This window comes from Myotis lucifugus, unplaced genomic scaffold (assembly GCF_000147115.1).
Source record: "Myotis lucifugus unplaced genomic scaffold, Myoluc2.0 scaffold_64, whole genome shotgun sequence".
NCBI lineage: Eukaryota > Metazoa > Chordata > Mammalia > Chiroptera > Vespertilionidae > Myotis > Myotis lucifugus.
The window spans coordinates 734,253-758,629 of record NW_005871112.1 but is presented as its reverse complement, the minus strand read 5'-3'; the positions used below and the strand labels follow the sequence as shown (position 1 = coordinate 758,629).

General features: G+C 38.8%; 1 protein-coding gene across 1 annotated transcript in view; it reads right to left on the bottom strand.

Annotated features, from left to right (window-relative positions):
* UGGT2 (UDP-glucose glycoprotein glucosyltransferase 2) overlaps positions 1–24,377 on the bottom strand; it is a 159,217-nt gene that overhangs the window by 125,038 nt on the left and 9,802 nt on the right. Inside the window, exons 5-10 of the mRNA XM_023754705.1 lie at positions 21,393–21,523; positions 20,808–20,920; positions 17,111–17,285; positions 13,328–13,424; positions 6,459–6,531; positions 3,764–3,864 (exon numbers count right to left, since the gene is read on the bottom strand). Of these exons, the coding sequence (XP_023610473.1) occupies positions 3,764–3,864; positions 6,459–6,531; positions 13,328–13,424; positions 17,111–17,285; positions 20,808–20,920; positions 21,393–21,523 (690 nt within the window). The remainder of the gene's footprint in view (positions 1–3,763; positions 3,865–6,458; positions 6,532–13,327; positions 13,425–17,110; positions 17,286–20,807; positions 20,921–21,392; positions 21,524–24,377) is intronic.

Genomic DNA, 24,377 nt, shown 5'->3' with positions numbered 1-24,377 from the left:
ATATTGTTTTTTTAAAAATTATTTCTCTTTATCTAAGACCCTTTGAAGAAAAACATGGTTATCTGTTTTAACTCTTCATTTTATCTTCAGAATTTAGTATTTTTCAAAATGTCAGCTGGAACCCATGAGTTAACAGTGAAGTCAGCTTAATGAGTAATGTGAATTTTTTTTCTAATGAAATATGGTAGAATAAAAGGAAGTAGATAAAATGTAGTAAACATACATATTGTATACTTAATATTTTTTGTTTTGTTTTGAGCATACTTATGTATTCAGACATTATACACTTTTGTATGAGTATCAATGTAAAATATATTCACTACTATGTAGGTCTCAGCTCCAAATTATGAAACCATGGATGTAGGGACATGGCTGACACCTAGCAGACACTCAATAATTTGTGTTAAATCAAACAGAAAGAAAAAGAAAGAAAAAGAAAAGGTACTGATCACTCTTTCTTTCTTGAACATGTGTTTCCTTAGCTTCTATAATGAACTCTTCCATTTCTCATCCTCCCGCCATGTCCTCCTCATGGGACCCACTGTCCACACGGAGACGAGCACCACAGCCCCCTTCCTTGTGCATTGATTTGGTCACTCCCCACTTTGTTAGCACCCCCTCCTTTTAAACAACTTGATGCTATGATTTTCAACTTCTGAAATCCTCTCCTTTTAGCTTAAGGACTTTATATTCACCCCACAACTAGCCCTTGTCATCTGGATATGTCACAATCCCTTTTAAGTCAATCATTGTAATGCCAGTCTCATTATTTCTGGGCCCTATATTCAACACACAAACCTGCTCCCATGCTTTATATTCTCTCCAAGCTGGATATATTAATGCCATTTTTAACTCCTTTATCTCCTACATATTTGCCAAATCCAGCTCTCCTTTCTATGCCTCTACCATAGTCATAGTTCAACCCCTCATTACACTACTTCAGTGATGTCTTAATTAGGTTTTTTGTTTTTAGTCCATTCAAATCCCTTACACAGACACTATGAAGGTTAATTAAAAGTAAGCTGACTATGCATACTCTCTGTTTACAAGCCTTCAAAAGCACTCTGTCAGCTATAATTTCTAAATTATGGGTCCCTTGGAGTACATTTTGAAGGAAAAGAAAGTAGACTGGGGCTTGCCTACAGCTGGAGGAATTGGGAGAAATCTGGGTGACTGTTAACATGTACACTACAGGCAGTCCTCGGGTTACTTCATACTCAACATACGTCGTTTCGTGGTTACATCGCCATCTCCCATTTATTTATTAAAAAAAAAGTTCCATCATTTCGACGTATGTACATATGTGATTTATGTTTTTTTATTATTTACTAGAGGCCCAGTGCACAAAAATTTGTGCACTGGGGGGGGGGGGGGTCCCTCAGCCCGGCCTGTGCCCTCTCGCAGTCTGGGACCCCTCGGGAGATAATGACCTGCTGGCTTAGGCCTGCTCCCGGGTGGCAGAGGGCAGGCCCAATCCTTAGGTGCAGCCCCTGGTCATGCACAGAGCAGGGCGGATTGGGAGGTTGCGATGCCACCCTCAGTCACGCTAAGGGTAGGGCCGATTGGGGGGTTGGGGCACCGCCCCCTGTCACACTCAAGGCAGGGTCAATGGGGAGGTTGCGGCGCCACCCCGTCACGCACAGAGCAGGGCCAATCAGGGGGTTGGGGCGCTGCCCCCTGTCACTCACAGAACAGGGCCCATCAGGGGGTTGGGGACCTCCCCGCTGTCACGCACAGAGCAAGGCCGATCAGGGGTTTGAGGAGCTCCCCCCTGTCACTCACAGAGTAGGGCCGATAGGGGAGTTGGGGCACCGCCCCCTGTCACACACAGAGCAGGGCGGATCAGGGAGTTGGGACGCCGCACCCTGTCACACACCGAGCCGCAGGGCGATCGGGGGGTTTGGGCGCTGCACCCTGTCATGCTAATCTGGTGCCAGGAGACCTCGCGGCTCTGCTGATCCCGGTGCTGGGAGGCATATTACCCTTTTACTATATAGGATAGAGGCCTGGGGGCCGGCTGGTTTGCCCTGAAGGCTGTCCTGGATCAGGGTGGGGGTCCCCACTGGGGTGCCTGGCCAGCCTGGATGAGGGGATGATGGCTGTTTGCAGCTGGTCACACCCCCTTCAGGGTGGGGGTCCCCACTGGGGTGCCTGGCCAGTCTGGGTGAGGGGCTGAGGGCTGCTTTCAGGCTGGTGGTTGTTGACTGAAGCTCCCAACCGCTCCTTTTTTTCTTTTTTTTTTCTTCTGGGCCAGCTTTAGCTCTGGCTCTAGCTCTGAGGCTTCCACTGCTGGTTTGTTTGCCATTCTATAATCGAAACAATGTATAACTTAAGCTCTGAGATCCCGGCCGGCTATATTTGTTACAAAGTTTCAAACTGCCAGCTCAGAGGCCGGCAGCGCAGGCGGGGAACGTTGGAGTCCGCAGTCACTGAAGCAAGCAAGCCTCATGTTCGCTTCCAACTGCCTGGCTGCCGGCCGCCATCTTGGCTGACAGTTAATTTGCATAAGGATATGCTGATTAGCCAATGGGAAGGGTAGCGGTCGTACGCTAATTACCATGTTTCTCTTTTATTAGTGTAGATTTACCACAAGTAAAAGTCAGCAATTGTTTTTTTTTTTGTTTTTTTTGTGTTTTTTTTAAACTATGAAAACTATATTTTTATTTATTGAATTGATAGGAATAACTATTTCTTTTTTTTTAAACTATGAGAACTATATTTTTATTTATTGAATTGATAGGAATAACTATTTCTTTTTTTTTTATTGCTTAAAGTATTACAAAGGGTATTACATATGTGTCCTTCCCCCCGCCCCCCCCGCCCTTGACAATCCCCTTGGAATTGTTATCTTTAAATTTATTTTTACTGTTTCACTTCATTACTGCTGTGTATGTGCTGTGTATGTGCTCCATGTGAGTGACATAGGTGCTTATGTAGGTGGGTTCTGACTTATGGCTAAAATCGCGTTACATGGCGCCGTAGGAACGGATCTCCAACGTAACCCGAGGACCTACTGTACTTTCTCTTTGGAGTGATGAAAATACTCTAAATTAACTGTGGTGACAGTTAAAAATTCTGAAAATATACTAAAACCCATTGAATGATATACTTTAAATAGATAACCTGCATAGCATGTCAGTTGTATCTCAATAAGCTGTTATAAAGTTTTAAAAGTTGATGAGAGATGTGATGAAAGTTATGGATCACACAGAAAAACATGACCCTATGACCTACTAAAAATTACAAGTAATAAAAAAGTACAAGCTGAAAGGAGTTATTGTTCAATCCAAACTAAATTTTGGCCATAAAATATCTGCTTGTGGGATGTCAGCACAGAAGCTGTTCTAAGCGAATAGTGAAACATGCAATAGTCAGTCTATTAAGATCCAAATTTTAAATAGAAGAAAACTAAGGTTTAGATGTGATTTCTCCTGACCTACTAGTTGGATTTTTAATCAATGTTATAGATTCCATGAAATGTGATTTAATATAGATAAATCAGTGTACACTTTAAAAATGATTAGATACTACCAAATAACTACACTTCATATAATTTTAAGTCTTACAGACATAAAAAATATAATTTGGTTGATGGATAACATTTTTATTAAATATTTATTTTCACAAGAAGTAATGTAATAATTTATATTTACATCATAGTAATTATTACTTTCTATAAAATAATTTATATCATGTTATATAAAAGCTTATTTAATAAAAAAGATCAGTTACCAAACTGCTATGTTAAAGTAGAATACTATACCTTGTAGTTCCCAGACTTTCAAAGGCATCATTTCTTTGCTACTCTCAATCAGGTATTTCTGGAATGCTGTCAGATTATCTCTGAGATCTGAATATCTTTCTCTGCATTAAAGTAGTAAGTAATGTTAATTATCATCACCTACTATAAATCACTATTTAAGCAGCATGCTTTTGAAATTAACTCTTCCAAATTAGTTATAAACTAATTGTTCATCATTAAAAGAATAAATCATGATGCAACTATATCCACAGAACTTAAAAATAAATGAGGGAGATATATGTCTATTTTTTTCAATATATAAACAAAACAAAACCTCTCTCAAGTGTTAACATGCTAACATTACCTATAAGGGTCCCAAGGGTGAGGGCTGAATTATTAGTTTTTATGTTATATACTTTTTATTTTAACATTTTATAAATTAAAAGTATTGCTTTTATAGTTTAAAATAAAAAATATTTTATAAGGAAAAACATAAGTGCTCCCTATACAATCTTAGAGCTTACACTATTTCTGAAAAGTTCCATGTATAAAATGTATAAAAAACGTAAGATAATTTTGCCTAATACTAAACACATCTAGGTATTTTAGAGAATGCCAAATAATAATGTACTATACATACAATCTAAAGCAGGGGTCCTCAAACTACGGCCCGCGGGCCACATGCAAACACAAATATTGTATTTGTTCCCGTTTTGTTTTTTTACTTCAAAATAAGATATGTGCAGTGTGCATAGAAATTTGTTCATAGTTTTTTTTTAAACTATAGTCCGGCCCTCCGACGGTCTGAGGGACAGTGAACTGGCCCCCTGTTTAAAAAGTTTGAGGACCCCTGATCTAAAGTATAATCTTCTATCTCTCATGAAATCAAGACACAGTGCCATTTCAGATTTAAATAGAATTCCTTAAAAAAAAATACTGTAGCTACCATCACAACTTATAAAATAATTTCAGGAGAAAAGAGAAATGAAGATATTAAAAAGTGAAATGAGAATAAATACATAGAACATATATTCAGAAATGCATTAATCTTATAGATAACAACAAATAAATATACTACAGTGTCAATATCCTGCAATTTGATTAAAATGTAGGACCACATATTGAAAATGAATCAAGATTGACTATAACTGGTCTCATAATGAAAAAGCAACAAAATTTCAGAAAAAATCACTACAAATTACACTAATCCCTCATTTCTCAAAATTTTAAGTAATGGAGTAATATTAAGTTTATAAGAGATATATTGTTCTTCATATTTAATCATAATCAATAATTTTCAATGCTAAATTTATTTATGTAATTCAGGTCAAAATACATTATTCATATAATACCTTAAAGAAAAAAATTACTTTTCCCTAAATCAGTTGAGTAATGGTATAAGAACTAACTTTGAGTATATCCTCTTAAAAAACTAATATCCCAGGATTCCAAAGGCTTTTTGGAGGATGCATAATTTATTCCCATAAAAAGTTATGTTTAGAAAAGAACAGAACTATGGATTCTGAGATGTTGAGACACAGCTGAAAATGAAATAAAAATGTTTTGTTATCTACTAAATAAATACCTTAATTAGAATAAATCCATTTTGCAAGATGCATTAACTTTTTAAGGCCACTAGTATACCACTTGGCCAATACAGTTTAGAGCTGTAACTCAGTCATCTGTATAAATTAGCATAGTCTCCAAAAATGTTCCCCTCACTCTATATAGTTATCTACTCACCAGAGTAGATAAGTGTCCTAAGTGTCCTTTATGTAATACTAAACATGAACTAAAGATATTAATAAAATCACTCCTTTTGTTTTTATTAATTTTGCCTTCATATTGGAATCATAAACTTTCCCTTCTTGTAAATAAGAGAAAATATGAAGCTACAATGATCCCCATTCATGAATATTCAGAGAGTACTCACCATCCTATTCCTTGTCTTCAATCAGTAATGCAGGAAAAAAAGGGGGGGCACAATTTTAATTGTTCAAAGTTTACTTAAACATGGATATGAAATTAAGATGAGACATTAAAAGCTTTTTAATATGGGAATCTGCAGCACAGAAATTTAGGGAAATAAATTTTCTCTTCTTTTGAGGAGTAAAAATTATGATTTTTTTCATGCTAAATGTGTATGTGTATGTCCTCACCCGAGGATATTTTTCCATTGGTTTTTAGAGAGAGTGGCAGGGAGAGGGAAAGACACAGAGAAATATCGATGTGAGAGAAACACATTGATAGGTTGCCTCCTGCACGAGTCCTGACCAAGGCCTGCGCTGGGGAGGAGCTTGCAACCAAGGTATGTGACCTTGACTAGAATCCAACCCGGGACCCTTTGGTCCGCAGGCTGACGCTCTACCCACTGAGCCAAACCGGCTAGGGCTCATGCTAAATATTAACCATGATTTTTGTAATCTATTATATCTATAAAATATTCTATAAGTTTTGATTTAGATTTTTTTGCCAGAGATAACTTTGATCATTTTTAATTCCTATTGTCTAATCATACTTACACTCTTGAATTAGTGATTACTTTTCAATTTTGTGCTTTTTTTGTATTAACTGTGTATTACTTTTATAATAAATAAAAACAATATTGTGTATTTTTAAAATGTGAAACATAAGCTAACAGAGCATATTGAATTAATTCCCATAAAAAGCACATGTAAGAGTATATTAATATAATTTTACTTCATTTCAGACTTACTTTAGTTTCTCAAAGAAAAATCCTTGAACTTCATTTGTTTCAATCTCACCTTCTACGGTGGTATTAGTCACAGCTATATTTGGGAAACAAAACCAAAATAAAATAAAAACACTTTCAGAATGGAAAAACAGTATGTAATCAAATATCAAGAGACTTCAAAATGAAATTGAATGACATCTGTTTTACTTTGTGTTTCCTTCATGGATCAGCTTAATGATACCTGCACGTGCACATGCTTGCATTCCTGACTGTGCACTCTCTTTTTATTTATTGTTTTTAAATTGAATTTATTGGGGTGACATTGGTTCACAAAACCATGCAGGTTTAAAAAAATAAAAAAAACCATACAGGTTTCAAATGTATAATTCCACAAAACCTCATCCGCACACTATATCCTGTACCCATCGCCCAAAGCAATCTCTGTCCCCATTTATCCCTACTTTGCCCACCTCCACCCACTCCCACCCCCTTCCCCTCTGGCTATCATCACACTATGGTCTGTGTCTATGTGTTATATATATATTTTTTGCTTCATCTCTTCACCTTCTTTCATCCAGTCCCCCAACTCTTCTCCCCTGACAGCTCTGTCTGTTCCATGCATCCATGGCTCTATTTCTATTTTGTTCACTAGTATTTGTTCATTAGATTCCACACATTAAGATTTTTGCTTAATCCTTTCACCTTTTTCACCCAGCCCCAAACCCCTCCCCTCTGACATCTGTCAGCCTGTTGTCTGTCATCTATGAGTCTGTTACTATTTTATTTGTTAGTTTCTTTGATTCATTAGATTCTACATATAAGTGAAATCATATAGTACTGTCTATTTTCTGGCTGGCTTATTTCACTTACATCAGGTCCTTCCATGCTGGTTTTCAGATTCTTTAATTTTTGCCATTTTAACTATTATGTGTCTTGGGGTGGGCCTCTCTGGGTCTATCTTGTTTGGGACTCCCTGAGCCTCCTGGACTTGTGTCTTTTTCCTTCACCAGTTTAGAGAAGTTTTCAGCCATTATTTCTTCAAATAGGTTTTTGATCCCTTGTTCTCTTTCTTCTTCTTCTGGTATCTCTATGATGCAAATGTTACGCTTCATGTTGTACCAAAGGTCCCTTAAACTATCCTCATTTTTAAAAATTCTTTTCCCTTTATTGTTGCTCTGATTGGGTGTTTGTTTCTCCTTGTCTTCCAAATTGCTGATTTGATCCTCTGCTTCATGTAACCTACTATTTATTTCTTCTAGTGTATTCTTCATTTCAGATATTGTATTCTTCATTTCTAACTGGTTCTTTTTTGTGGTTTCTATGTTCTTTTTCATGCTGTTAAGTTCCCACTAAATTCTTTGAGCATACCTATAACCATTTTTTGGAACTCCATATCTAGTAAATTGCTTGCCTCCAAATCATATAGTTTTTTTGTGTGGAGATTTCTCCAGCTCTTTCATTTGGGGCATGTTTCTTTGTCTCCCCATTTTTGTTGCCTCTTTGTGTTTGTCCCTATGTATTAAGTCAATCTGCTATGTCTCTGTAGGGTGGCTTTAAGTAGTAGGTGTCCTGTAGGACCAATGGCGCACTCTCCTTGATCACATGAGCTGGGTGCTCCAGGAATGTCCCTTGTGCAGGGTATGTGAGCCTTCTGTTGTAATTGAATCTTGATTGCTGTTGGTCTGTTCATGTGTGGGAAGGACCCTCAGGCTGGCTGATTTTGAGGATTGACTCCAACCACAGTGTATGAGCTGCTGTGTAGGTGTTGATCACACAAAGCAGATTTTGCCTCAGTGTGGTCTGATGCCTCCTGAGATCTCCCTTTAGACATGCCACTTGTGGGGCCAACTAGAGCCTGTTCAGATGTCGTCTGAAGCCACTGGGTATATCTGTTCCTGGGCCTCTTGGTAGGGAGCTGGTGTAGGTCAATGCCAGACGTTGCCTGTGAGTGGCCCTGGGCATCCTGTTGAAGTTACAAAGCCATCCACAGTCTGTGGTTGCCTCTGCTGGGCCTTGGTGTGCATGAAAATGACCAAGCTTCACACCAAGGCTGGCTTCCACCAGCACCAAGCCCAGGGACTGGTCAACAAAAGGCCCAAGGTCCCCTAGATCCGCTCTGGTGGTACTCAAGTTGCATGAGGTAGGTTCTCAGTGAATCACCAGGTAGGCATGAGTGGTGTTTACCAGATTGATATATGTTTGAGCATGGTGCCAGTGCTGGTTATGAGGCCACTCAGCCAAAGTGCTAGGGTATAACAAGTCTAGCTGTCCCCCTGATGGATGCCCACAAACCTATGTGGTGGGATGGGGTCACAGGGAGTTGTCAGGGTGAGGCCAGCAGAGTTTATCAGGCCCAAACAAACTAAGGGAAGGCTCTGCACCAGTCTGGTGTGGGAGAAAAAAATGGTCCAGGTCTTCGAACCACACAACTCAGCCTATTGCACATTTTGCCTGGAGCCTGAGCTTAGCAGGGTAAGGCCCCAGTGGGAGTCAGGAGGGTGGGGCCACCAGGAGCCCAGAAGGGGGAGCTAGCAGATCTCCCATGCTAGGGAGGCCACCAAGCTCAGGTTCACAGGAAAGTGGGGGGCATGGCATTGGCTCCAAAGCCATACAACTCAGTCACTAATACCCCCTAAGTCTGCCTGGACCACTACACTCTGGCATGGGCAGTTGGCTCTTCAGCAGGGTGCAAGCTCCAAAGGATGGGGCCACTGGGAGTCTAGTGGGTGGGGCTATTGCACTTCCCCAGGCTGATGCCATGAAGAGGAGAGTGCTGCACCCAAGAAAGATAGCATCCGCTATGTGGGTGAAGGACTCCACCAGAGTCCAGAATGAGATTTTGTGCACTCTTTTTAAATGGGCTTGATTTATTAAATAGTTAAGCATTAAAAAATGTTCTGTTTTATAACCAGAATGATAAACCAAAGGGCCTGCAACAAATCCTGAGTTGAGATCTTAAACCAGGAAAGAGATCAAGCCCTAACAAATATAGTTCTTGCATATTTCTCATGCCTTTAAAAATAATCAAGAAATCTTTAGAAAAAAGTCATGGTCTCAAAAAATAAAGATGTACTGTTTTATATTCCTATCCCTTACCCTCACTTCTTCTTTACTTACCAATAACTGCAGTATACAGTGTGGTGAGTGGTATATACAAAAGGCATTTGGGATTATAAGAATTTGTGACTTCTTACAGCATAGGGTTGCTCTCTATCAGAGTCTGTCAGAGCTCATCAACTAAACTTCTCCTTTCTTACTCTTATGAAGGTCTGGATCTCTAGAACTACAACTAAAAACCTTTGGTGCTTTGATGTAGTCTTCCTTTCCCTCCTTTTCATTCATTCATCAAGCAAATATATTGACTGGCTACTATGATGCCTAATGCCTGCTGGGATAGACCCCAGAAATAGAGACACAAACTCCACTTGATGGAAAAGGAGAGAGACAAATAAACAATTTTAATAGAGTGTGTGAATCTTTTCTGAAAGAGAGCACAGGCCCTATGGAATATAGGGAAGGAAAAACCTCTGACAAAACAGGAAGATAGGCAACCATCTCAGAGTTACTGACTGGCATATGTCTGAAGAGATGAGTAGGCCTTAGATGTAATGAAAGAGGTGGGAGAAAGGAGGAAGGTGTCAGCAGAAGGAACGGCATATGCAAAGAGATGAAAGTACTCTGTGGAGGCCATAAAGGCTTGGCATGGAGTCACACATGGATGTATCCAGGGAACATGAAGTTATTCTGTATAGTTCAGTGTTGCAGGATCAGATGATATAAAGGAGAGAGGGCTGAGGGAGAGTGATAAGGCAGAAAGAAGCCATGTGTGAACAGCTTTCTTTGCTACGCTACCATGCTTAAATTCAGGAGGGAGGTTACAAGGAGCCACTAAGTGATTTTAACCAGTGAAGTCACAAAGTCAGATTTCCATGACAAGAAATCCAGTCTGAAAGCACTGTGGAGATTAAACTGATTAATTTATTTTGGAGGTTGGGGGGTTGAGGGTACTGAAGACCAAAGATCAGAGAGAAGGTCAGTTAGAAGCTGATACATGTACACAGAGGAAAAAAAGAACTGAACTAAAGGAGTGGCAACTAGAATGGAGAGACAATTTATTCCAAATCCCATATAATAAAAGCCTAATATGCTAAGTGTCTGACCATTTGTTCGACCATTTGACCAGTCACTATGATGCGCACTGACCAGCAGGGGGCAAACGCTCCCACCGATAGGTTAGCTTGCTGCTTCGGTCTGGCCGATCAGGACTGGGCAAGACAGGCCAGACATGTCCTGGAACCCTCCTTCAGTCCCTCCCCAGCCGGCCAACCTCCTGCGGTCCCTCCCTAGCCAGCCAGCCCCCGATCAGGACTGGGCTAGATGGGCCGGACACACCCTGGAGCTCTCCCGTGGTCCCTCCCTGGCCCCAATCGTGCACCGGTGGGTTCCCTTGGCCTGGCCTGCGCCTTCTTGCAATCCAGGACCCCTAAGGGGATGTCAGAGAGCCGGTTTCAGGCCAATCCCCACAGGCCATGCCAAGGGACCCCACTGGTGCACAAATCCGTGCACCGGGCCTCTAGTATATATATAAAAAGGTGATGACAGACTTTAGTATGTAATTTGTAATATAGATAGTACATGTAATATAGATAATACATGTGATCACCTCACTTTTCATTATTTATTATGTTTTTATCGTGTATGTTTTTAGAGAGAGAAGAATGGAGAGGGAGAGACAGAAACAGTGATGAGAGAGAAACATTGATCAGTTGCCTCCTGCATGCCCCCTATTGGGGATTGAGCTCAAAAGCCCAGCATGTGCCCTGACCAGGAATCAAACCTTGCCTCCTGGTGCACGGAACAATGCTCAATCCACTGACCCACACCAGCCTGACATCACCTCACTTTTTAAAGAAAATTCTACAAGCTCAAGGACAGGTTGAAAATGCCTTATGTTACTATACTAGTATATGTTACATGTCTTAAAAAAGGAGTAGGCATTAAATAAAATGACTTAAATAAGATATTAAATTATAAAGCATTATAAAACTATATGTAACTATATAGAAATTTATAAAATCTGAATATTATTTCTACTATACTTTTCCAGCAACTCTTTAACTAACAAGACTTAAATCACAGTAATACAGATCTTTATTGGAAACACATTCAGTAGGAGCAGCCAGAGCTAAGTCTACAATCAGGGCAGGGTTTACAGGACTAGATCCTGAACAGAAAAACAAAGTTGAAGCAGAAGCCACATCTGAGAGCATATAAAAGAATTTAAAACTCTTAACCAAGAATCAGATATAAATTTCTGGTGAATCAGGTAATAAAACATTTTCATAAGTATATGAAACTTCTTTGGTCACCACAACATGAGGAACTGTATTAAAGGGTTGCGGCATTAGGAAGGTTGAGAACCACTGGTCTAGAGCATTCATTTAGTACCCAGGACTACAAGCAGATTAGTTTGTAGGTCAAAAATCTAACCAAGCTACTTCATCTAAACAAACACACCCCACCCCACTTCAAGAAAGAAAATAAAAACGCCATCAACCTAACTTCATTATAAATAAACTAGAGGCCTGTAGCATGAAATTCGTGCATGGGTGCAGTCCCTAGGCCTGACCAGTGATCAAAGCGCAAGCATCTGGTGTGGAAGGGCAGGTCCCAGCTGACCTCTGGGCCCCTGGGTCCCCGGGCAGCCCCCTCTGCCTAAGTCACGGCGCCTGAGTCCCTATGTGGAGATACAGTGAGTACAGCCAGACACTGCGAACCGGGGTGCAGCATGTGCCTCTGGGCCGCTTAGTGGCACTGCACAGAAGCCAGGTGGGCAGCACGCTCTCTCCCGGCTGGCCTTGCAGACCGGCTTCTGCATGAACCCACAGGGAGCCTCACCAGCCCCTGTGGTCCCGGTGGCTGCGGCCTGGAAGAGGCCGCGAGGGTGCAGGGTGGGCTCCTCACGGGCTCCCAGAACCTGAGCACGGGGGCTTCCCCGGCACACGAGCCCTGGCGTCCTGGGGAGGGTAGCAGGGGGAGTGAGAGCGAGCTTGGCGGACACCCCACATTCTCACTGAACCTCCAACCCCATCACCCCCGCCCCCAGGTAGCCAGCGAGTGGTCACAGTGCATAGCCGACGCCCGCCATATTCTGTGCCACCCCCTGGTGGTTAGCACACGTCATAGCGAGCAGTCGAACTCCCAGTAGAGGGGACAATTTGCATATTAGGCTTTTATTATATAGAATACTTCAGACAAACACTCCTAAGGCAAATGAATTACCGATGAGTTTCAGATTTACTGAGCTTTTGATCGCCTTTGATCTCTTAGACCCCTCACCCTCACCCTGGTGGGTGGCTGGGCACATCAGGCCAGGCAGAGCTCCTGGGCCAGTCACCTGGAGCCATAAGCATTTCTGTCTAATGCCTCAGTGTACCTTATATTCTCATTTTGAAATATGTTTTTAAAAATGGTTGGTAAGCCCTAACCGGTTTGGCTCAGCGGATAGAGCGTCGGCCTGCAGACTCAAGGGTCCCGGGTTCAATTCCGGTCAAGGGCATGTACCTTGGTTGCGGGCACATCCCCAGTGGGAGGTGTGCAGGAGGCAGCTGATCGATGTTTCTCTCTTATCGATGTTTCTAACTCTCTCTCTCTCTTCCTTCCTCTCTGTAAAAAATCAATAAAAATATATTTAAAAAAATAAAAAATAAAAATAAAAATGGTTGGTAAGCCATTGGGTATAAGCAAAACTTCAAACTCAAAAAAATATGTCTACCCCATCAACAGCCTCTTTTAACGTGAGTAGAATTTTAGTTATGAAAATTTTTTAAAAACAAAAGGATATAAGCCTCCAAATTTTCATTCTACTCAAATACAGAGAGACAACTTACTTTTAACTTGAGTATCATCCAGTGTTTTGTATTCTGTACTCTTAATTGCTAACTCCACACCATATCCAGATAAGTACATTTTTCGTGAGGTTGGTTTCTGTTCAAACACATTGATTTAAAAAAAAAAGAGAGAGAAAATACTTATATCTTCTTTTCATTTCAGTATAACTGTGTATTAGGATATTAGGGTAAATTACTAATAAAAAAGTATTTAAATCTCTGTAAAATTACTTGGGGGATATTTACACTCTCTCTAGCCCAGGGGTGGGCAAACTTTTTGACTGGAGGGCCACAATGGGTTCTTAAACTGGACCGGAGGGCCGGGACAAAAGCATGGATGGAGTGTTTGTGTGAACTAATATAAATTCAAAGTAAACATCATTACATAAAAGGGTACAGTCCTTTTTTTTTTTTTTAGTTTTATTCATTTCAAACGGGCCGGATCCGGCGGGCCGTAGTTTGCCCACGGCTGCTCTAGCCAGTCTATCAAGGAACAAAAATTTGGTTGATGACAACTTCTTTACTTTCTAAAAACTTTGTCATGACTCTACTGTTTTAATTTCTCTTTTATGATGAAAATATATCTTATATTTTCTTATTTTACCCTGGTACCTTTCCCATCTCTCCCATGAGTTAATTAACAAGGATCTAATACATCAAGTTTCAACAAAACTGTCCTGCTTTTGGGAACCACACAAGATTTGCTAAATCAGCAAATGGCATTCATTTGCTAGTTTTCTAGAGGTAGAACTAGAGCAGTGGTTCTCAACCTTCCTAATGCCGCGACCCTTTAATACAGTTCCTCATGTTGTGGTGACCCCCTCATAAAATTATTTTCATTGCTACTTCATAACTGTCATTTTGCTACTGTTATGAATCGTAATGTAAATATCTGATATGCAGGATGTATTTTCATTGTTACAAATTGAACATAATTAAAGCATAGTGATTAATCACAAAAATATGTAATTATATATGTGTTTTCCGATGGTCTTAGGCAACCCCTGTGAAAGGGTCATTCGACCCCCAAAGGGGTCGCGACCCACAGGTTGAGAACCGCTGAACTAGAGTGTTGCCAAAAGCAAATATTGGAAAGTAGAGACAAAGGAGACAAAAAAACTCAGTGCCTTGAACAGCCTGATTAAATTTTTCCCCATTGTTTCTCAATGACTAAAATATACCAAATGCCACAAATTTATATCTATTCTTGCAATAAAGGGTAACAATTGCCTAAAACTGAGTTATCTGAAGAATTTATAATCAGAATTTTGGTATCTCATTTCCCCCTTCCAATAAAGGACAAATATTAAATGTACTTTATCAAGGAAGAGAAGTCACCATCTTTTGTCTAAAGGTAAGCAAGCTGAATGAATATACATAATATTGTTGAAGATGCCTAAGTTTCTTTATAGCTTCCAGACTGAAATTCTTATCAGTTGTGCTACAATCATTATAATTTGGCATATTCTTTCAAAGGTTAGGAAACCAGTTTAACCTAGCACTCAGCAAAGTTCCTTGAAAATGCTCTGTGTCTTTGCTTAATTCAGGTTTGCATAGGGGTAATTTGCAACCCTAAACATGACAGAGGAAGAGGCAGAAATCAGAGGGAAGGAGAATCTTAAGAGCATACTACTATTCTTTTCATTCTCTTCTTTCCCCTCTAAACTTCTTCCCCAGTTTTAAAAATAGTAAATATATTACCAGAGTGACTATTCCTGGACTTTTCTATTTCAAAATAAGATGATGTAAGAATTAGTTTCAGATATGCAGACAAGTATCTAATACTGCTGCCCACACTAAAATTTTATTTGCTAATTTTTCAGGCATATGCTATAATGAAAGATAGCATGAGAAAACTAGGTTATTTATAATTATAGTAATCTGACAAAGTTGAAAATCTTTTAAAGTCTTTTCAATTTTATACAGCTCAATTTAAAAATACATTGTGACTATCCACTCACAAAGACAATCAGCAGGTAGCTAAGTGAACCAAAGCTCTAAGTCCACATATTTTGTTATAGTTCATAAAAGAAATGTAATTGCACATAACCAATTTCCATTATCAGTTCTGGAGTATTATTAGTTCCTCAGTTATAAAGATAAATGTTTATTAAATCCATATTTACTTTCTCCATATGAAAATGTATTAATATAAAATTTGAATTATAGTTTAATAAATTCAGATTTGCAAACCAAAAATGTTCATAGACTAAATCAACTGGTGAAAAAAAAAATCTGTATTCTTCTATTTCTTCTTTCTCCACAAAAAGGTATCTGTTCAAAAAGTATCATAGGTCTATTTTTATTAAAATTACATGTTGATTAGATTGACAATATAACTATTTTGATTGCACAATATGTCACTCATTAAATAGAAGGCTATAATTTGATGTTACAAAGTGCCCAGAGAGTTCCAGTATGATAAAGTAGCCAGTATGATTTTGCAGAAGTATACTTAATAGTCATATTCTCCAAAGAATAACTAGGGACACTGATTCTCAATAGATGAGTATACCTTCTGGGGCCATATTAGAATCACTTGGGAGACATTGTTTTAAAAAGATATATATGTTTATCTTTTTCAATCTCCTAATTTCATTCCTATCCTGATTAATTGACATATAACACTATCTGAGTAAGTTATACAACATAATGTTTTGATATATGTATATGTATATTATGAAATGATCACCACATTAAGTTTAGTTAACATCCATACCCCACATACAGTTTTTTTTTATTGTGATGAGAACTTTTAAGATCTACTCTCTTAGCAACTTTCCAACATACAATACATTATTGTTAACTATAGTCACCATGCTGTACATTGCATTCCCAGAATTTGTTTCCCTTATAACTGGCAATTACTTGGATTTGACACAAAAAAAATAAAGGCAATAAAAGCAAAAGTACACAAGGGGAACCACATCAAACTAAAAATCCTTTGCAGAGCAAAGGAAACTAACAAAATAAGGCAACCTATGCAATAGGGAAAAATATTTGCAAATCACATATCTGATAAGGGGTTAATATCCAAAATATATAAGGAACTCATGCAACTCAATAGCAAAACAAACAAACAAAAACCCCAGTCCAATTCAGGCAAAGAACCTAAATAGAAATTTTTCTAAAGGAAACATGCAAATAGCCAACAGGTACATGAAAAAAATGCTCAATATCACTAGTTATCAGGAAAATGTAAATCAAAACTATAATGAGATATCACAATAGCTGTTCAAATGGTTGTTATTAAAAAAAGAGATAAGTCTTGGTGAGAATGTGGAGCAAAGGGAACCCTTGTGCACTGTTGGGAATAGAAATTGCTGTTGGCAGTATAGAAAAGAGTATAATGGCTCCTCAAACAATTAAAAATAGAGCTAAATAGAACTCTCATATACTCCAGCAATTCTACTTGTGAGTATATATCACAAAGAAGTGAAAGCACTAGCTAGGAAAGATATACTATGCAACCCCATGTTTATTGCAGCATTACTTAAAATAGCCAAATATGTGAACAATCTATTTATCCATCAATGGATGAATGTATAAAGAAAATGTAGTGTGTGTATAAAATGGAATATTATTCAGCCTTAAAAAAAGAATGAAATCTTGCCATTTGGGACAACATGAATGGACAGTGAGGGTATTGCACTAGTGTGATAGTTGTGTTAGTTTTAAAAATCTTTAAATTACATTCCTAATGGGAATTATTATGTAAAATCTAGTAAGATCATGAAATGTATTTTTATACCCAAAATAATCTTAAATAAAACAAACATGTACCTGAATATAATGACGAAGAACATACAGAATTTCTCCATTTTGAGCTTTTTCAGACAATACTGTGTGAAATTTACTAAATGATCTGGTACCCATTTCTGCATAGAGAATAATCACTGGTAAGTTCTCTTTATTTGTAGGAAATTTATGATCCCCTTCAAAAAGATAAGGTCTGGGCCTGAAATGGAGAAAAAAAACAAAAAAGCAAAAAAAAACCACACACAAACTTTTAAAAGAACTGAAAGTAAAGAGCATATGAGAAATATATTATGACACTTTATAATTTACTAGAGGCCCGATGCATGAAATTGGTGCAAGAGTAGGCCTTCTTTCCCCTGGCTGCCAGCACTGGCTTCCCTCTGACACCCGGGACCCGGGTTTCTCTTGCGGCACCGGCTTCGTCTGGAAGGTCATCCGGTCTAATTATCATATTATGCTTTTATTATTATAGACAGGAAAATATATATTTGCACACATATATTATCACAGAAAAAGAATTTAAATTTCCTGTGGCACTCTGTGCGCATAACTTCTAAGTCACAGAAAAAAAAGAAATTTGGTTAACCCAAAATTGAATATGAGTATTTTCTTTTCCAACAAGTTTCACTGTCTTTAATCACTAACATATAATAGCAATATAGTTTTCAATTAAATAAAATTTGTATTTTCTTCAATTAAGATATCATTTTTATTATTATAGCTTACATTTCATTTTCAACTATTTAAAAAACAAAACAGAAGCACTATATCATACAAAGATTATTAGTACTTAATATAGGGTGGGATAAAAGTAGGTTTACAGTTGTAAGTACTTGAAACAGGGTTGATTCTTGTATTATTGATTATTGTATTATTTTTCACACAAACAAGTGTAAACTTACCTTTCCCCCACCCTATATAAGTAACAATTCATTAAATCCTCAAGTGTAATCAAAGAAACATTAAAAAAGTGAAAAAGAGCCCTGGCCAGTGTGACTCAGTTGGTTGAGCATTGTCCCCATGTTCTGAAAGGTCAGGGGCACATGCCCAGGTTGAGAGCTCGATCCCTAGTCGGGATGCATGCAGGAGGCAGCCAATCGATGTTTTCCACCTCACATCAACGTCTGTCTATCTGTCTGTCTCTCTCCCCCTTTCCCTTCTTCTCTCTCTAAAAAAAAAAAAAAATCAATAAAATAATATTTTTAAAAAATTTAAGAAGTGAAAAAGAGCCCTGGCTGGTGTGGCTCAGTTGGTTAGTGTGTCGCCCTGATATGCCAAGGTTGCAGGTTTGATTCCCGGTCAGGGCACATGCCCAAGTTGTGGGTTCAATCCCCGGTAGGGTAGCGTATGGGAGGCAACTGATCGATATTTCTCTCCCACATCAATGTTTCTCCCTCCCTCTCCCTCTTCCTTCTTTTCTCTCTAAAATCAATAAAAACATGTCCTCAGATTTAAAAAAAAAAGTGAAAAAGAATCTTAAACTAGATAAAATTATTAAAATCTTTTCTTGCCCTAGCTGGTTTGGCTCAGTGGATAGAGCATTGGCCTGTGGACCAAAAGGTTCCGGGTTCGATTCTGGTCAAGGGCATGTACCTTGGTTGAAGACTCCTCCCCTGCCCAGGCCCTGGTCGAGGCTTGTGCAGGAAGCAACCAATCGATGTGTTTCTCTCACATCAATGTTTCTCTCCGTCTTTCCCTCTCTCTTCCACTCTCCCTAAAAATTAATTGAAAAATGTCCTCGGGTGAGGATTAACTAACAAACAAACAAACAAAATCTTTCTCATTAATTTCAACTGATAAGTTTGAACTCAAATGAGACAAAGTTAAATGGCTTATCATTAAAATTTTGATTTTTATCAAATCAGTACTGTAGAAGTACATTTAATAATTTTTTTTAAAAAAATTATTGGTTTTAGAGAGAAAGGGGGAGGAAGGGAGATGGGGAGAGAGAGACAGACAGACATTGATTTGTCGTTACACTTAGTTATGCATTTATTGGTTGCTTCTTATATATGCCCTGACCAGGGATCAAATCCACAACCTCAGCCTATCAGGGTGACACTCTAACCAACTGAGCTACCTGGCCAGGGCACATTTAGTAATCTACATAGGGTATCTTACATTTTGAAATTAGTATGAAGGAATGTTTTCAAATAATTTACAATTGGTAACTGGAAAGGCTGCTAATAAAACAATGCTAGTAAATCAATCTTGAATATAAAAGAAAAAATTAGTTCATCTACCAACTGTTCATGAATCATTACAGAAAAGTGCCTTCCTATACACATATACACATACTTTCCAAAGTCTGTTTCTATGAATAATTCAGAAACTGCTTGGATATATCACAGGTTAAAAAAAATTAATCTACAGCTATAGAGAATTACTGGGTAAGAGGGAAAATAGTCTTTTTTTAAAAAATGTTTTTATTGATTTTTTTAGAGAGAGAGAGAGAGTAAGAAACATTGATGAGAAAGATCAACTGGCTGCCTCCTGCACACCCCCACTGGGCACTGAGGATCGAGGCCACAACCTGGGCATGTGCCACAACCAGGAATCTAACTGGCTACCTCCTGGTGCACAGGATGATGTCCAACCAACTGAGCCACAGTGGTTGGGCAAAAATAGTCATTAAATCTGAAGAGATTACATTTAAAAATATAAATTTTCATTTATTAAATTCACTAAGATTATAAAGGGAATAATACAAATTCGCAGTGGCAAAAATGTTAGAAATGTATTGCCTAAGATTCACAGAAAAAAGGTATGAATCTAATACTATATATGGCTTCTGTCAGGCTAAGGAATTGATTTCATTCTAATTTACAAGCTAATAAGTTTGCCTTTATTGTTTCATGGATACCGGGCAAAAGACCTGAGACTTCTAGTTCAGAAACAAAGAGCTTTACTACTCATGGCACACAAGCAGCATGAGTTTGTTTGCATTAGTTCCCCGTGGTCCTTACATTCTATGGGGTTGAAAATGCACCCACAAGAATGCTACACATGCTACTTCCCATAGTCATTTGTATGAAATACTTGGAAGAAATAAAAAAAAAGTTTTTGAATAACATTTTAAAAAATGTCTATGTAATTGTTTTTATTATTAACTAGAGGCCCAATGCACGAAATTCATGCATGGTAGGGTCCCTAAGCCTGGCCGGCAATCAGGGTCAATCTGCAGGGCAATCGGGGGGGTCTCTGCTGGCACCTGCCTTGGCTGGCCTGGGGCCTGCATGCTGGGGGCAGTTCCTGCGTTGAGCATCTGCCCCCTGGTGGTCAGTGTGCCTCATAGCGACTAGTTGTTCCACCGGTCATTCTGCCATTTGGTTGATTTGCATATTAGTCTTTTATTATATAGGATTTTCTGTTTCTAAGGTACACATTCAGTTTATATTTAAAGAGATATAGTCCATATAAATCCATAGGTTCCATATGTTTATTGTTTATATAAAACATACCTATATTTTATGGCATTCTGGTATAATTTATACTCTAAAGTCAAAAGCTAATTAAGACAAAATACTGAAAGTACTTATATATTTTAGAAAAGGACTCAGACTCCCAGCTCATATATATTCAGTTTTTCAATATATAGCATATTCTTTAAAATATAATATCTTAGAATATTAAAATTTTGTATTATAAGAAATTTAGGCTATTTTGACCCTCAACTCTTTTCATAAAGCACTTCTTTCACTAAAGGCTTTCATTAATTTACCTTGAAGTAGCCTTCTTCAGCAGCTTTTTAATCTCATTAATTTTACAGGTGTGTTTCTTATGGATAACCACAAATGCATCACAACCATCTGGTGGTGGCTCATCAGCTGCAATCTAAGATTTCAAAGATTATATTTAGCTACAGTAATTCATAATTACAATATGATTTTAAAAACTCACATTACTTTGATTATAATAACTCATCAACTACTATTAAGTTATTGCTCTAATTAAAGTAAGAAATATCTATATGCAGGCAGAATTAAATATTTTAACAAAATCAACTTTATAGTAGAAATATGTGCTTCAAAGTAGTTGAAAAGTTTCATCAAATTAAAATTATCTATATAGTTCATTTTAATGGTGACTTGTCCTCATAATACCTTTATCCCAAATAACTATAAAATTATATATCAATTATATTATAGTTAATGATAGCAATAATAATATAATCAATAATAAGCTATGGAACCAGATATGATAAGTGTGTAGATCCTTTTGAATAGAAGATATTCACCCAAAGATAGATTCATGTACATTGTGAGCATGCTTCTTTGTCATAGATAGCTTGGGAATTTTTACATACCTGTTGAAACATCTGAATAGTTGGAGAGTATGCTCTTATAGAGAAAGCAAACTTTAAGAGATTGATATGTAAATTGTCTAAGAATTGTCCAGCTTTCTTCAGGATTAAGTTGTAAAAAGAATAACCTGACTCTATAAAAACAATGCAAAAGAAAAGAATGTTAATATTTTTGTATTCAGCACATTGGCACATCTCTCTCACTGTAATGCTAAATTAATATCAAATAATCATATCTTTTTTATTGTTTAAAGTATTACATATGTCTCCTTTTCCCTCTATTAACACCCCCCCAGCCATTCCCACCCCAAGGGCAGGCCCCCACCACCCCAGTGTCTGTGTCCATTGGTTATGCTAATATTCATGCATACAAGCCCTTTGGTTGATCTCTAACCGCCCCCCCCCCCCGCCCCCGTTCCCTGTCTCTTGTCTCTGGATCTATTTTTGTTCATCAGTTAATCCTATATTTTTAAATATTTTTTATTGTTGATAATATTATAGATGTCTTCCATTGCCCTCCTCCTTCTGTCCAGCACCTTCTCAACCCCTCAGGTCTTCACAACCATATTGCCCATGTCCATGGGCTATGCATATCTCTATCTATCTATCTATCTATCTATCTATCTATCATCTATCTATCTATCTCTCACTATATATATATATACACACACACACACACACACACACACACACACACACACACACATTAAAGTCCAGCAAACGGAACAGCAGAGTGATCAGAACAACCAGAACGACCAGTGGCTATGACGTGCACTGTGGCAGCCAACCAGCCCGATCTGGTCCCCAATCGGCCCCCAACACCCAGATTGGGGGTGGGGCCAGCCAGCCAACCAACCGCAGCCCCTCCCCCACTGGCCCAGCCCAATGGGCCCCCATTGGGGCGGGCCAGCCGGACCCCACCTGTGCACAAATTCATGCACCAGGCCTCTAGTAAGTATATAAGTTCTTTGGTTTATCTCTTATCTCTCCACCCCTACATGGAGATAAGTCAGTTTCTTCCATGCCTCCATGCTTTGGATTAATCATATCTTAAGTTTGGTTATGGATGGTGTTAGAGAAAATACCTCTATTTTAGTATGAACTTCATATGAATCTTCCAGTAAAGTCCAATAAATCAATATAAGTCCAGGTGAAAATAAACTTGCCATTGAGTATTATGCTAAGTGATGTCAGCCAGACAGAGAAAGACAAGTTTCACATGATCTCACTCATATGTGGGATCTAATCAACAAAATAAACTGATAAACAAAATAGATCCAGAGACACAGAAGCAGACTGATGGAACAGACTGATGAATCTCAGAGGGAATGCAGGGAGAGGTGGGAGTGGGAAGAGATTAATCAAATAACTTATATGCATATATGCATAGCCCATGGACACAGACAATTATGTGGTGAAGGCCTGGGAGGGTGAGTGCCAGGTGGAGGGAGTCAATGGAAAAAAAATGCAAAGGGGACATCTGTAATACTTTCAATAATAAAGATATTTTTTTAAAAAAAGTCATTTGCTTTGGAAGAGTTTCCCAAGTCTAGATCCTATTACATACTCTGACAGAACTCTACATCAAGCATGTCAAACTCGTGGTCAGCGGGCCCCATGCCTTGGCCTGCCAGCCGCTAGTTTGACATGCTTGCTCTACACTATCTCTGGTTCAAATCTCAAAAGTGTAATTGAAAATTAATTGTATAGTTATTTGTTTAATGCTGCTCTTCCCATTTAGCTATAAACTATGAAAACAAATATTTTCTAGACTTTCAATTGTACCTTTTTTACTCCTAGCATATAAAACAGGCAGTCAATACATCTCTAGAATTAATATTTAAGAAATGAATAGGTCTCTTCATTGTAGGCAATAATACATTGCTAATCCAGTAATTTTATTAATTAAGTTTTACAAGCAAAAGCTCACTCATATGTGAAATCTAATGAACAAAATAAACTAACAAACAGAATAGAAACAGACTCATAGAGAACAGACTGACAACTGAAAGGGCGAGGACTACGCCCTCCATCTTGCCCCAGGGTAAGGGCTACACCCTCCATCTTACCCTGGATCCTCCATTTTTGGGCAGCCATGTGCTCAGCAAGGCTTCTTTCCGGAAGCCCAATCCTCTGCTAGCCACACCCAGGACTTCTTTAAACTAACCAATGACAATCAAGGGAAGTCGCCATAGATATGACCACATCCTGTGTAACAAGACACCGACTTGCGCCTGGCCAATCGGCAGGGCCCACAGTCCTTTCTCCTCCCCTTACTCCAACCCCCCTATAAAACCTCTCTCCACACAGAGTTCTCTCTCTCTGCCACTTGGCTTGCCGTTGAGTTGGTAAGGAGGGTAGGGGAGCCAAACACGGGTTTGAAATAAAGACTCTTATGCTTTTGCATCGGACTCAGCTGGCTCCCTGGTGGGCTTTTGGGGATCCTGAAATCTGGGCATAACAACAACAGTCAGAGTGTTACAGTATAACTAGCTAGTTATTAAATAGTAATAACAGGAAGAAAGCAAAGACCATTGTAAGCATGGTCTTCACCAGGAGCTGCAACTTCACATTCCCCAGGGGAACCACAGGTCCATTCCTTGCAGATCACTGGGGAAAGGGATCAAACAAAAGGGAAGATGGGCACATGCACAGTGAAGTCGGGGTAACATAGGGAAGGTGCTTGCCTGTTTAGCCCGGGGAACAAAGCTTATTGGCTAGAAGGGCAGAGCCACTGCAAGCATGTGAAATCCTGAAATGTTAAGTGTTAAGCTCCTAGTTATAACCCCAAGACAAAGAGTTCTCACTCACTTGTTCCTCTTGCTTTGCTCCTGCTTCCTTGCACTCATTTGCTCCATGACCCATGCTAGCCTGCCATGTGGCTCTAGAACAGTGGTTCTCAACCTTGGCTGCACATTAGAATCACCTGAGAATCTTTTTAAAATCCTGATTTCTGGGCCTCATCCTCCGGAAAATCTGTTTCTTTGT